Below are 13666 nucleotides of genomic sequence, written 5' to 3' on the forward strand. Positions count from 1 at the left end.
TCAATGCCCCAAAGAAAGCAAGGGAAAACGCTAACCAAAAAAGCCAAACTTCAAAGTCCGATCTACAGACTTCCCAAACCACCCCATCTATCTATTTCACTGAAAGAAACAGTGACACAACTGTTTCCCCTCTAAAGACCCCTTGCTGCCTGCTTCACCAAAAACATTATAGTCAAATCCTGCTTACCCCATAACTTAAAACCAAATGCCAAAGCCATGATAATCCACGAGACCTTTGCCGACGAACAGCCCTCTACTGCCCCATGACTTAACCAAAAAAGCAACACCCCTAACTGATCTTCAATAGAGATCGGCAGACAACTGGATGTTTGGATCCGGCTGGTTTGGCCGAACAGATAGAAAAAGTTTGGGTTCGGGTACCAGAACAGTACCCGGACCCAAATCTGAACCCAGACTCCATTCACTTGAATGGGGGCCCGAACATCTAGTATTTTCCACGCTGTCATGTGCATGACAGCTTGGCAAACACCGCTTCAGATCAGCAGTGAAATCATCCCTGCTGGTCAGAGAGCGCTCAGCTGTGATCAGAGGTATAAAGTTTACCTCCAGTCACAGGTGTCAGTGGAGTGGATGGGACTACAGCTCCATTCATCCAATACCTGCTGCCGCTAATAACAGCGAGAGCAGGAGTGGCTCCTGCGCTGTAAATACATAGTTTTTTAAAAAATGGGGTTGGTTTCCCCTGTTTTTTGATAACTAGCCAGGTAAATCTCACAGCTGGGGGCTGTAATCCTCAGCTGTCAGCTTCAACAAGGCTGGTTATCAAGAAAATAGAGAATATAGGGGTCCCAGTGCCATATTTTTTAATAATTAAAAAACAGCATGGTGTCCCCTTCATTTTTAACAACCAGCCTTGCTAAAGCAGACTGCTGTAGGCTGGTATTCTCAGGCTGGTAAAGGGCCATGGACAATGCCTCCCCAGCCTAAAAAAAGCAGCCCGCAGCTGCCCAGAAAAGGCACATCTATTAGTCTGGGATCACACATGCGAGAAACACGGCCGAGTCTCGCATGTTAATACCCGGCACTGCCATCGGCTCTCGGAAGTGGAATGTGTGGCTCCATGTATTGCTATGCGGCCGTGCGCTCCGCTTCTGAGTGCCGGGTGCATCAGCTGTGTTTCTCACATGTGTGATCCCGGCCTAAGATGCACCAATCCTCGGCTATCTCAGCGAGGTCACAGTAGTTCAATATGGCTGGGAACACAGCCTTAGTGACTGAAGGTAACCTCAGTGATGTCAACGCCGGTCACTGAGGCTGCACTCGCAGCAGTTCAGTCACCAGTGGTTCTCAGCCTGGATGGTTGCATCTTGGCACTGTCCAGTTTGAAAACTTTCTACCCCCCAGACATGAATTACTGCATGGAACAGAATGACGGATAAGTGAGTTATATGGTTGGTTTTAATTTTTGCTTTATTTCAAGAAAACTAGGGTTTCAGTGGAATAGGCGTTTGGTGAGCATAACTGTTAACACAATATGAAGAGCAGACTCACCAAAACCTTGTCAAATGACAAATGCACTCGCAGGGTGCAGCAGGCCCCCGATAATCAATGCTAAAGCAATTGTAACTAATACCTCATCTAATGTATTATATACATTATTTAAATTTTCATCTTTTTTGCACTTTTTATCATCTTTTTGCAGGGTGCGGCAGGGCCCCTTTATGTTGTTCCTTGTGTGTTGCATGTATATATATATAGTGCTGGACGGCCCGCCTGCTAATACCATGGGCGTGATCAATAGGTTGTCCAGACACTGTGCATCACATTTATCTGTGTAAATAGTGTCTTATGCAAGCCTTACCTGTGTGCAATTTTGCTACTAGGCAGCCAACCTTTGGGCGAGTGGGTGGTTGCTTTCATCAGTAGCTTGCACCTGTGCTGCTTTAGCATTTATTATCGGGGGCCTGCTGCACCCTGCGAGTGCATTTGTCATCTGACAAGGTTTTGGTGAGTCTGCTCTTCATGTTGGTTTTTTTTAGTTTTTCTGTTAGCTGTTTTTGATATTAGAGAACTTGCAAGTTGATGAGGACCCTTGACATTGGGTTGCGGGCTTATCCATTTATCCATGCGGGCTTATGATGAAAAGTGCAAAAAAGATGAAAAATTAAATAATGTATATAATACATTAGATGAGGTATTACTTACAATTTTGGCCAAAATGGATAAGCCCGCAACCCAATTCTTGTGGGGCCAATATCCATGGCCCCTTACCAGCCTGAGAATACCAGTCCTCAGCTGTCTGCTTTAGCAAGGCTGGTTGTCAAAAATGAGAGGGACCCCATGCCATTTTTAAATTATTTATTTAAAACATTAAAAAATAAGGCGTGGGGACCCCTATATTCTTGATAACCAGCTTCGTTGAATATGACAGCTGAGAGTTGCAGCCCCCAGATATGAGTTTTGCCTGGCTGGTGATCAAAAATACAAGGGAACCCACGCTGTTTTTTTTTAAATGATTTACTTACTGCGCAGGAGTCGGTTAATGAATACACCCATCAGCCGCTTATGCTTTTGCTGTTAATAACAGCAGCAGGTGTCGGATGATGGGAGCTGTAGTCCCATCCGCTGACACCATTGACCATTTATACCTCCGATCACAGCTGAGAGCTCACGCTGTCTTTTGACACTGTGGGAACAGCGGCTCTATGACCGGTGGGGATGATTTCACCACTGATCAGAAGTAGGTATTCAGTAGTGACGGCAAACTTTAGTGTTCGGGAACACCCATCTCTAATCTTCAACAGTCGATCGATCCACACTTGCTGCCAAAAAACCATCCCATAAATACCATACCGACTGATAGACCGCAGAAGTGCAAGGAGCCAAAGAGGACCTAACCAAGGACTCTGCGGCCCAGAGACCACACTCCAAAGCTCTGCTGGGCACTATAACCCCTTGGCCTCCGGGGCCAATAACCAAAAATGATGCCACTGTAAATGAGAAAGTGAATCAGCAATGAAATTCTGTACTCCCAGCACGTGAGATGCCGTAACATACGCATTTATAGACAAACAAGTCAGGACCAACTGCCGAAGTACACAAATCATTGGAGGTGATGGTGCAGTGAGATTATTGATCGCAAACACCTCCCCCACGTTGTCACAATTAAAACGCACCCTCCTGTCATTAAACTCAGGCCTCCATAAACGAACTGCCACAAAAAATGGGAAAAATCTCCAACAATGCAACATTTTTTACCAGGTCTGACAAAACCAAATCCTCTGACCATTTTGATGCACACCACTGCCCCTTGAAGTATGCTCCTGACGAAAGAAGCGTGCTGAAACGCGCGTTGGGAAGGACGCAATCCAGGAGAGCGAGATCCATACTACCTTTGTAAGCAGCATTATTTTTCCAATTTTGTCTTGATTTTCACATACTGACATTTGATCTCTTCTCTATGCTACACAGCACTCTTGCTGTTTCATTGTGCCTACAAAATATCCTTAACATTGCACTTATCCACACCATGTTAATATTCACTGTACTTTGCCTCACTAGAGATGTTTATTTGCACTTAAGCACAAAAGCACTTTATCAGCATGATATCCATTCCACATAACTTCTTGAATGCACTTTATTGATTACAACCCTGAATTATATCGTTACTGGCACTCTGCAGTTGGCCGGATTACATCTTATCGTTTATGGCCTGTTTTTCTTCATCTCTGTGTGCGGCCTTGTTTTTAATGAACTCTTTGTGTACATTGATTTGTTTTATATATATTATATTGTAAACCTGTATAATATTGTAATTATTAATGAGTGGACTTTATGGTTGGCTCTTTGCTTCTGTGTTCTGACACTCACAGTTGAAGTGTATCTGTAAAACAAGTGTCCTACCAATCCAACAGATATATAGATATATATATGGCCAGGTAGTTTAAAGAATATTAAAATATAACTATTAAGTAATATTTCCTTTTAAAACCAGATAACGTACAAAAGACAAAGCCGACCTATAACATATAACAACCACACAAGACTCATAAAGCTCTGTAACTGTAGGATCCAAAACAGCACAATATTTTCTTTGTTGTGCAATGTACCAAAAATGTGTGCACTAATTATTGTCAGTAAATCATCCCTTAATATTGCACCATCACTTACTATGCACACACATTTATCATCCTACATAAAGAGCCTATAGAAATAAATTGGAGTAATCTCACCCGGGTTCATATCCATTTCTCCATCACGTGTATACAACCCGGTCCTAGAGAAAACTCTGCATCATCCCGATACTCTAGTTAAATTCGGGTATTCAACCGTCTCCCTATTGCCTTCCAACGCGTTTCATTTTATCAAATCATCAGGGGAGGGAATGAAAAATCCCGGTTAGAGAGAGGAAGGTGTCATCTTAGTAAAGAAAAGACATCCTTCATGTGCAAAGTAAAGATGCGGTCTGCTGCCCCACGTTATGTCCATGGTTTAAATAGACTTTACCAGTACTTTTTGGAGGCGTATCTTACTTTAACCCTATGTATCGTGCATCTATTATCGTCACTTTTGGGGTCATGTCGGTGTCGTATAGTACCAACTACCCATGTCTCACCTGAGACACCGTAGAATATCCTGTGTCATATCGACGTGAGCAGCTGTCTGTTGCGCATGCTCTTCGTAGGCCGGAAGTACCCTTATGACCTATAATCTGCGCTCCATCTGGAGCACAGTGGAATATCCAGTATCGTGTCAGTGTCAGCCAGCGAGGCTATGCGCATGTCCACTATAGACTGATAGAATCCAGACCCCATCTCTTCTGTGCTCCAAGCTGGAACGCCAAACTACATCCTGTAAATTTGACATCATGACCTGGACTGGAACTGAAAGTGCTTTTGTCTCTATAGTAACACGCCGTCTCCATACTGCGCACAAAAGTATCGATGACGCTATTGGCACCACCCACATCAGGAGAGCAAAATATTTTTAAGATTAATCTGAAAATGTTACAACATACCAACAAAGAAAAGACGTCTCTAGACAGGTCTGGACCAAAACTAATTTCCCGCTGTAGAGAGAGCATATCCAAGAACAGATGCACTAAGATGAATGTTTGAGGTATCGTTCAACCATATAGATAAACCGACATACACCTCTATAGAGGTTAAAAGAAACTCCATTCACTGCTTTCAGTTTATTTGGTTATTGATTTCCTACAACCTCAAATGGAGAGGGAGTATAAGAGAAAAGGTTAGTATGTTAAAGGCTCATCGGCCAAAGACATAAGACAACAGACAACACAGATCCAAAAGGGAAACATGAGGCAAAAAATAAATAAAAAACAAAAAAAGTTCAACCTTAACTCCATTAATTATTTCGGCACTCTAGTGGTGGGGGTATAAACCCAAACAAGCACACAGATCAAAAATCCTTACTTAAGTGGTTACGTGGTTTTTGAACCCAAATGCTCTTATTATAAGATTTGAATAAATAATGAGAGAAGGACCAAAAAAGGCAAAAATGGTATGTTTTAAATCCTAGATTTCCAGAAACATACAGAGGTGCCACAAAATATGTCTGTTGATTCTTCCACAGATGTCCCTGCCAAACCAGTGGAGGTTGGCACCCTAGGGGAAAGAAAAACGACAATAATGGTGCCCCACTCCACAACGGCTGGCCCTATCTTTCCCTATCTCGGGCCATGTATTAGAGAAAGCAACTAAACGTCAAGGTCATTATCAAGACACATCAATGCTAATCATAACGGCAACTATTCGCAATTGTGATTCATGGGTATTGATAAGGTGGATATACCAATAAGGGGAGGCAATTGGGACCAAAGAGTGCAACAATGTGAAGCAAGGTGGATTCACCGCCTTAGAACACAGACACCTACAGGTCTCAATGAGACTCAGATCCTCAGTCACCAATCCCATATTTATGGACATTCTAAGGATAGACCTTTAGAGGCAATTTTATATCACATGTAGATAATCATATGATCTAAATATAAGACCCCCCACTTCATAGTCTGAAATATATGCTGAAAATATTTATAACACATAAAAGTGAAAGGTGCAAAAATCTAAAACAAATCTGCTTTATTCCATATGTAATTTTCCATGTTCACATTACCATTAAACAATTTAAGCAATTTCTGGGAAGATGAGCCGTCGGTCCGTAATTGATGGGGTTACAAGAACTGGGACCATGTCAAGTCACCGAGCAAACAGTCAATTATGCTCCATTGTCTCCTATAGTGTTCATCCAAGAACAAAGGTGGGGTTGGTACCGAGACATCCACTGGTACCAAAGTTCAGCAGCAGGTACTGATTTGGGGCAAGATAAACACTAATGAAGCTGTGGAACTGTTAGATACATTCTACTGAAATCTGAATTTCCCAGATGACCGACCCCAACTTCCCACAGTGATGACTTATCATAAGGACAAATTCTCACTATAGGTTGGCTGCTCCGGCTTCTGCAGCAGAGGCAGATTTTTACAATTTTTGAAATAACGGAGACTTTCTAAAGAAAATGTATCAGCGAGGTATGGCACAGATTTCATGTGTTTGAGGAGCATTTGTAGTCCCCTGCCAAGGTGTGAGGTCCAATTTTGCACCAGGAGGGGCCTGGAACGTAAAGTTTTGTAATAATGTTGTGAAGAACAGGAAAAGCTCCATTTTAGCCAATGTTTCCCCAGCACAACTTCTCTTTCCTGGAAATAGATAAAAGAAGAAAGTGTTTATAGAAAATTACATTGTTTTTGAAATAAATGCTACTTTTTTAGGAGGCCTCAAAAGCTAGATCTTGGAAAGAAATGATCCTTTTTGTGTAATTCTAGTAGGTAGACACTGACTTAGGTTGATTTCACATGTAAAAAAAAAAAAAAGAATAACAGTCCGTGTATGGACTGCGATGTGTAGGCCAGAAAGAAGTCTCTTCTTGAGATAAACTCAACAGTCTCAGGCATTATGAAGCTGTTGAGTTCATGCTAAAAAATCCAAGGCTGGTCTTGTTGTTATCAAAGGCCAGACTTGGGCATTGAATGAAGTACATAAGTTATTGGCCTTTGGCTGGTTCCACAAATCTGGGTTCCAATGTCGGTGTATGAACAGCAATTTTTAGACCAGCCTCAGGTCTCCTGACCCGAACTGAATAACGTAAGAAATCATAAAAACTCGGATATATTAGAGTTGCTATTTGAAACAGTTATCCTCCTCCTAAAGAAAAGCAAAGTTGCTTAGACAAAATCCAACACAATTGTTTGGTATTTTTACGTTGTTTTTACTATGAGCCCCTCGTTTCCAATATTGTTTTAATATGCTCTTATATTTCCACAGATTCTGACTCACTCTTTAAAGGGTTAAATAATGTACACATATATTTATTCATTTGTGCCAATATAACATATTTTAAAATCTGCCCTTACTATATATCACCCCCTATGTATGATCCTCCATGTTCTCCATATTCTGTAATTGCCACTGGAACTAATGCACAGTATTTCTTGTTGCCCTGGTCGATCATGCCCAAGTACAGTCTTTCTCAGCTGCCTTCCTGTCAGCATAGCTCTGCTTCAGGATTTGTCTAGATCAAATCTTCTACTGTGAGGGATAAGGTCATGGAAAGGGAAGATCCCTCCTTCATTACAGTGCAGAGATCTCATGCAGTAGTGTGTGGGTGTGTGGGTAATTAAGAGGAGTAGGCTGTATACAGGGAGCTGGGAGAAGCGAGATACTGCAGGATGAGGCTCTGTATACAGGTGGCTGAGAAGAGAAATATACTGCTAGATGGTGCTCTGCATGCAGAGATCTGAGAAGAGAGATATACTGCAGGATGAAACGCTAAATGAAGAAAGAATTCCAGCTCAACGAGACGGTGAAAAAGTAAAAACTAGGTACTTTATTCACTTCATATCAGAAGCAGAGGATAAAACATAAGCACAATATAATAAAAACACTATCTACGCGTTTCAGGTGGCACAGCACCCTTAATCATGATATCACTATAGGATGAAACTCTACATACAGAGGGCAGAAAGAAGAGATATAGGATTGGAATCAGTATTTAGGTGCTGAGTGGAGAGATATATTTCAAGATGGTGCTCTATAAATCCATAGTGATCCAGCACATCTTATTGACAATGAAAACCTTAACTTTATTCAAATCCTCTTAAAAACATTATTGGAGATCAAGACAGGATGGGACAGCTAGTCCCACATGAGAATAAAACTTTATGCGTTTCGACGCATGTGTGGGTCTTAATCATAATTCAAGGGTGAGCTTTTTTCTTATATTTCAAGATGGTGCTCTGTATACTGGGGGCTCAGAAGAGAGAAATAATGCAGGATGGAGCTCTGCATACAGAGGGCTGAAAGAAGAGATATAGGATTGGAATTAGTATTTAGGGGCTGAGGGGAGAGATATACTTCAAGATGGTGCTCTGTATACAGGGGGGTGAGTGGAGAGTTATACTGCATGCAAGAGAGGACTATATATATTGACTGTTATTAATTGAGCTTTGTTTGTTTGCTGGTGCTGAGAGACCAGTGATGTGAAACTGCAAATACCATCATATTGATTCATATGGCAGAGGATTATTTTCTCATATAAGCATCAACAGAGAGTTATATAAAGTTACACAAAACATATCTGTTGATTGTGCAGCGCTCCAGAGTCCTGGTCGTTGCAGTACTGTTGCTCCGCCACTAAGGGGGGCTATGGTACGTCTGATGGCACTGAAGGAGTTCACCTGACCAGGTATCACAGACACCAATACACTTCACAGTCTGGCCTCCAGGGGGAGCTAAGGGTGCTATGTATTAGGCCACTCCTCACAATCTGGTAAAACTGAGGGTTAGATAGGAAGTTAGTGAGAAAGCTGACTGGGTTGGAACCAGGCAACATCCTGTGGCAGAGGGTGTTGCAGGGGAAGATTCAGGGGGGTCTCTGTCAAGGGTGGGATCCTGACAGAGGCCTAGCGAACAGAAAGAGCGTTACGGGACCGCGCCTGCACTTCATCAAGGCGGTACCCCAAGAAAGGACAAGAAGCGAGGTTTATTGTGAAGAGTAAGAAATGAGATCAACGCAACAAGGAGATAACACCAGTAGGAGTCGTGCTGTAAGACCGAGGCAACATCCTACTGAGGGGCGTAGCTGGTGGCCGGAAACGCCGAGGAAGTATTGAGCTCCAGGCCTTACTTCAAACCTACGGCAAGACAGTCAGTTATAGGCGGGCTGTCTCACCCAAAATCACCTAAGCAGACATAGGGGGCAACAGTTGGAGAGGGGCGACTCTAGGGTCCTGGAAGACCTCCAGGCCTACCCGTCATACGGGTGCGTCCTAGCCATATCATCTGGGGGACGGAGAAGAACATCAGAATCAGTTGTGAGGGAACTTCAGAAACAGACACAACAGTTGTGAGGACTATCCCGTGGTGCTAAGCAGGGAAGGACTACAACACACAAGCGCTAGAAGGTAGGCACCGATTTCCACCTGCAAAGGGAACTCTGGAGGTGCCATCGGACCGGCCGGTCTCAGACAGCCCTGTTAACCGTATTCCGGATTGAGGATCCAGAAGCCTTCAGTAAAGAGGTAAAGAGACTGCAACTCTGTGTCCTCGTTATTCATCGCACCCTGCACCGCACACCACCACTCTCAATCTTCACTGGACGCCCCTCAGCAGGGTCACAGACCGGGTCTAGCCACCGTGACAATCCCAGAACTGAGACAGAGAGGCCCAGTACCGGGTACCCTCGGCCCCGCGACTGTGGGGGCGCTCCAACTTGGCGTCACGAACAGGATCTACTTAAGCAAGAAGAATCAGGTCATGTGTGCCTTGGAACTGTGATTTATTGTGCTTGGACTGTGACTTATTGCAAAGACTGTGTATTGCCACTTGCCGTCAGGAGTTCCCGCCAAAACCGCCGCCATTGCGACATCATGTGGCGTGCAGAACGAGTGGGGCATGTCATTGTGGGAGTAGCTTGGAAGAATGGCGCGAAGGTTGAGCCAGCCCCTCACAGGTACCACTATGTTCGGGAGATATGCCCATCAACGAGGAAGGTCCGCCTCTTAGTCTGGGACGGTGGCAGGAAAAGGAACCGCCCTCCGGATGGGGTGAAGCCAGAAGCCCTGGACGACACAAGGCAGAGCTAAATTGGCAAGATGATGAGCAAAGGTCGCCCAGAAGAGGGAGGGAAGGCCCGTGCCAGTCCCAACCAATGGGAGCCGAGCAAACTCTCACCAAGCTGCGAGGACCACGAAATTCTCGGGGCGGAAGTGGAAGAGCTATGCCGTCAACTCCGGAGTCTGTGTCGGCGGAAAGCCGCTGCCAGTGAGGGGCCATGTCATCCCCAAGCGCTGGTACCACAATCTGAGGAGAAGGAGGCTGACGCCGGGGATACCGCGGAGGCGGATGACGCCATTGACCCGGCCCGGGCGGCCAAAGAGCTCCTGCTTGTTGACATAGACTCCCTTCCACCACGACCACCCAGACGGGTGTGTAGCCGCCTTGAATGTGAGAGGCCGTGGGAGACGCTAAAGACCGCTGATGTCCCCTTACGGCCCACTGCACAGCCCGTGAACCTCCAGGGTGAGTGGATAACCTTTAAGTGGACCCGCGCTACCACCAACTTGATCGGGTTCCCCGGAGAGGCTCAGCCCGAGGGGGAGAGCATCGAGGTTATCCACCAATGGGAATATCGCCAACAGCTACACCGACAAGAGGAAGAGAGGGCCCGTAAGAAGGAACTCTGTCGACGGGCCGAGCGGGAAAAGGACCTCCAGGCCAAGATCCAGGTTAGACGGGCGGCTGAGGGAGGTTGGGGCTTCATCAAAGAGCCCGGTCTTGCTTTGGAGGTATTCGTGAACCGGCAGGATATGGAGGCGCACATCATCGAGGGACACCCAGGCCGGGATCTTTACCTGGGAGACCGCATTCGGTACACCCGCCACTGGGGAGACAAAGGGTGGTATGCCTTGCACGTGCGCAAATACAAGCCAGAAGTGACTGTGCCACCATCCGGCGATTCTCCGGGACCAGCGGTCATTGCTCCAATCTCCCTGTGTGCCAAATGCCTGCGGATCATCACCCCGAGGAGAACTGTGAGTACACAGACCCCTATCCAGGGTGCAGACGCACTCTATGTGGTAGTAGGTGGAGGGCAGTACTCACGGAAGCCACCCCCAGACTTAGAGGGATAAACCTCGATGCCACGAAAATGTATATAGATAACTGTTTATCTTTTTGTGTTTCTCTGCTGCTGTAACCCGACTAGGGCTTAGTCGGTGAGTCCACCTAGGATCCATACAGAGATGGCTCAGTGATCTTGAACTGAGAGAAGGTTGATAAGTCCTATACTGTGTATAGAAAGAGAAAGGCAGTAGGCCCGGATGAGGAATGGGGCGGTCCTGCAAAAGAGCGAGAGGCAGTAGGCCTGGGGCAGATAGACAGGCGGTCCTGCAAATGTAAAGTTGGGAAATGAAGAAAAGTTGATTGGCATTGTAGTGTTTTATAAGTAGGTCTTTAGTGGATTCAGCTCATACGTCCTTAAAGGCAATGTTAAATTATTGTTCAGGAATTGCACTAAGTAGAATACCCGGTTGGGTAAAAGAAGTTATTTATAATATGTTATTTAAAGTATTTAACCATGTTTGTAACATTCAATTGTCCTCACCTCCCATAAAGGGAAGCTCTGTTAAAGTTTACTTGTTATTGCATTTCAAAAATTGTATGTCTTTTTGCTGACATGTATTGTTGTTTTCTTCCCAGTCCAGGAGTACTGGATTTAACCGGGGGGAGTGCAGCGCCCCAGAGTCCTGGTCGTTGCAGTACTGTTGCTCCACCACTAAGGGGGGCTATGGTACGTCTGATGGCACTGAAGGAGTTCACCTGACCAGGTATCACAGACACCAATACACTTCACAGTCTGGCCTCCAGGGGGAGCTAAGGGTGCTATGTATTAGGCCACTCCTCACAATCTGGTAAAACTGAGGGTTAGATAGGAAGTTAGTGAGAAAGCTGACTGAGTTGGAACCAGGCAACATCCTGTGGCAGAGGGTGTTGCAGGGGAAGATTCAGGGGGGTCCCTGTCAGGGGTGGGATCCTGACAGAGGCCTAGCGAACAGAAAGAGCGTTACGGGACCGCGCCTGCACTTCATCGCGGCGGTACCCCAAGAAAGGACAAGAAGCGAGGTTTATTGTGAAGAGTGAGAAACGAGATCAACGCAACAAGGAGATTACACCAGTAAGAGTCGTGCTGTAAGACCGAGGCAACATCCTACTGAGGCGAGTAGCCGGTGGCCGGAAACGCCGAGGAAGTATTGAGCTCCAGGCCTTACTTCAAACCTACGGCAGGACAGTCAGTTATATGTGGGCTGTCTCACCCAAAATCACCTAAGCAGACATAGGGGGCAACAGTTGGAGAGGGGCGACTCTAGGGTCCCGGAAGACCTCCATACCTTCCCGTCATACGGGTGCGTCCTAGCCATATCATCTGGGGGACGGAGAAGAACATCAGAATCAGTTGTGAGGGAACTTCAGAAACAGACACAACAGTTGTGAGGACTATCCCGTGGTGCTAAGCAGGGAAGGACTACAACACACAAGCGCTAGAAGGTAGGCACCGATTTCCACCTGCAAAGGGAACTCTGGAGGTGCCATCGGACCGGCCGATCTCAGACAGCCCTGTTAACCGTATTCCGGATTGAGGATCCAGAAGCCTTCAGTAAAGAGGTAAAGAGACTGCAACTCTGTGTCCTCGTTATTCATCGCACCCTGCACCGCACACCACCACTCTCAATCTTCACTGGACGCCCCTCAGCAGGGTCACGGACCGGGTCTAGCCACCGTGACAATCCTAGAACTGAGACAGAGAGGCCCGGTACCGGGTACCCCTCGGCCCTGCGACTGTGGGGGCGCTCCAATTGCATGTAACAAACACAGCTCTACAATGCTGTTGTGAAGGAGTGCAGAAGAGTTGAGCTCTGCCAGAATCAGATAATGATGTAATTCCATACAATCTGTCAGGGGACTGTACAAGAGCAGAGAGTGCACAAGAAACTTAGGTTTACACTTAGATTAGAGGGAGAGGTCAACAGCACTGAGGAGAAAAAGGTGCTACTGGGAAACCAAGTTTTAGAAGACAATAATAGGACTACTCATTCAGCTATGAGGGGTAGAGAGAGATGAAACAAAACAAAAAGCTGCAAGAAAGAATGTTTAAGTTGGTCGTATTAACAATAACTATGCATTTAAATGGGGAAATGTACTGACGGAAATTATGATGTTTAGACTGCATGAAAGAGACCATTAGATGTCAATTAAGTCATTTTTTGTTGATTAACCTGTGCAAAAGGACCCTACACACAGATAAAGCTCAGCATTCAGATCCCTTTGTCTCAGGAAGAAGAGACTGCACTCCATTATTATCTGGTGGAAAAGTCAATGAAATTTATCTAACAACTGTCTCCCAGTTGATCTTCACATGCAAAAATTCCGTATATTAATTTCAATGTATTTATCATCCAGACCTCGGATTGTTATTACCTAGTGAGAATGGTATGAAGGCCTCGTTCTTCAAGAAGTTTCCACTGGAGTCAAGAAAGTGTTCTGGATAAAACTCATCAGCTTTCTCAAAACAAGTTTTATCTCTCAGTACGGAATGCAGTAATGGGATAACAATAGTGCCCTGTGGGGAA

The 13666-nt window shown here is 45.3% G+C and overlaps 1 protein-coding gene across 1 annotated transcript in view; it reads right to left on the bottom strand.

The window, feature by feature from the left end:
- Positions 1–6047: 6047 nt before the first annotated feature.
- Positions 6048–13666, bottom strand: part of LOC143808714 (cytochrome P450 2K1-like) — a 40167-nt gene continuing 32548 nt past the window's right edge. Inside the window, exons 9-10 of the mRNA XM_077291645.1 lie at positions 13515–13656; positions 6048–6679 (exon numbers count right to left, since the gene is read on the bottom strand). Of these exons, the coding sequence (XP_077147760.1) occupies positions 6504–6679; positions 13515–13656 (318 nt within the window). The 3' untranslated portion in view covers positions 6048–6503. The remainder of the gene's footprint in view (positions 6680–13514; positions 13657–13666) is intronic.

The sequence above is a fragment of the Ranitomeya variabilis genome, chromosome 2 (genome assembly GCF_051348905.1).
Source record: "Ranitomeya variabilis isolate aRanVar5 chromosome 2, aRanVar5.hap1, whole genome shotgun sequence".
Lineage (NCBI taxonomy): Eukaryota > Metazoa > Chordata > Amphibia > Anura > Dendrobatidae > Ranitomeya > Ranitomeya variabilis.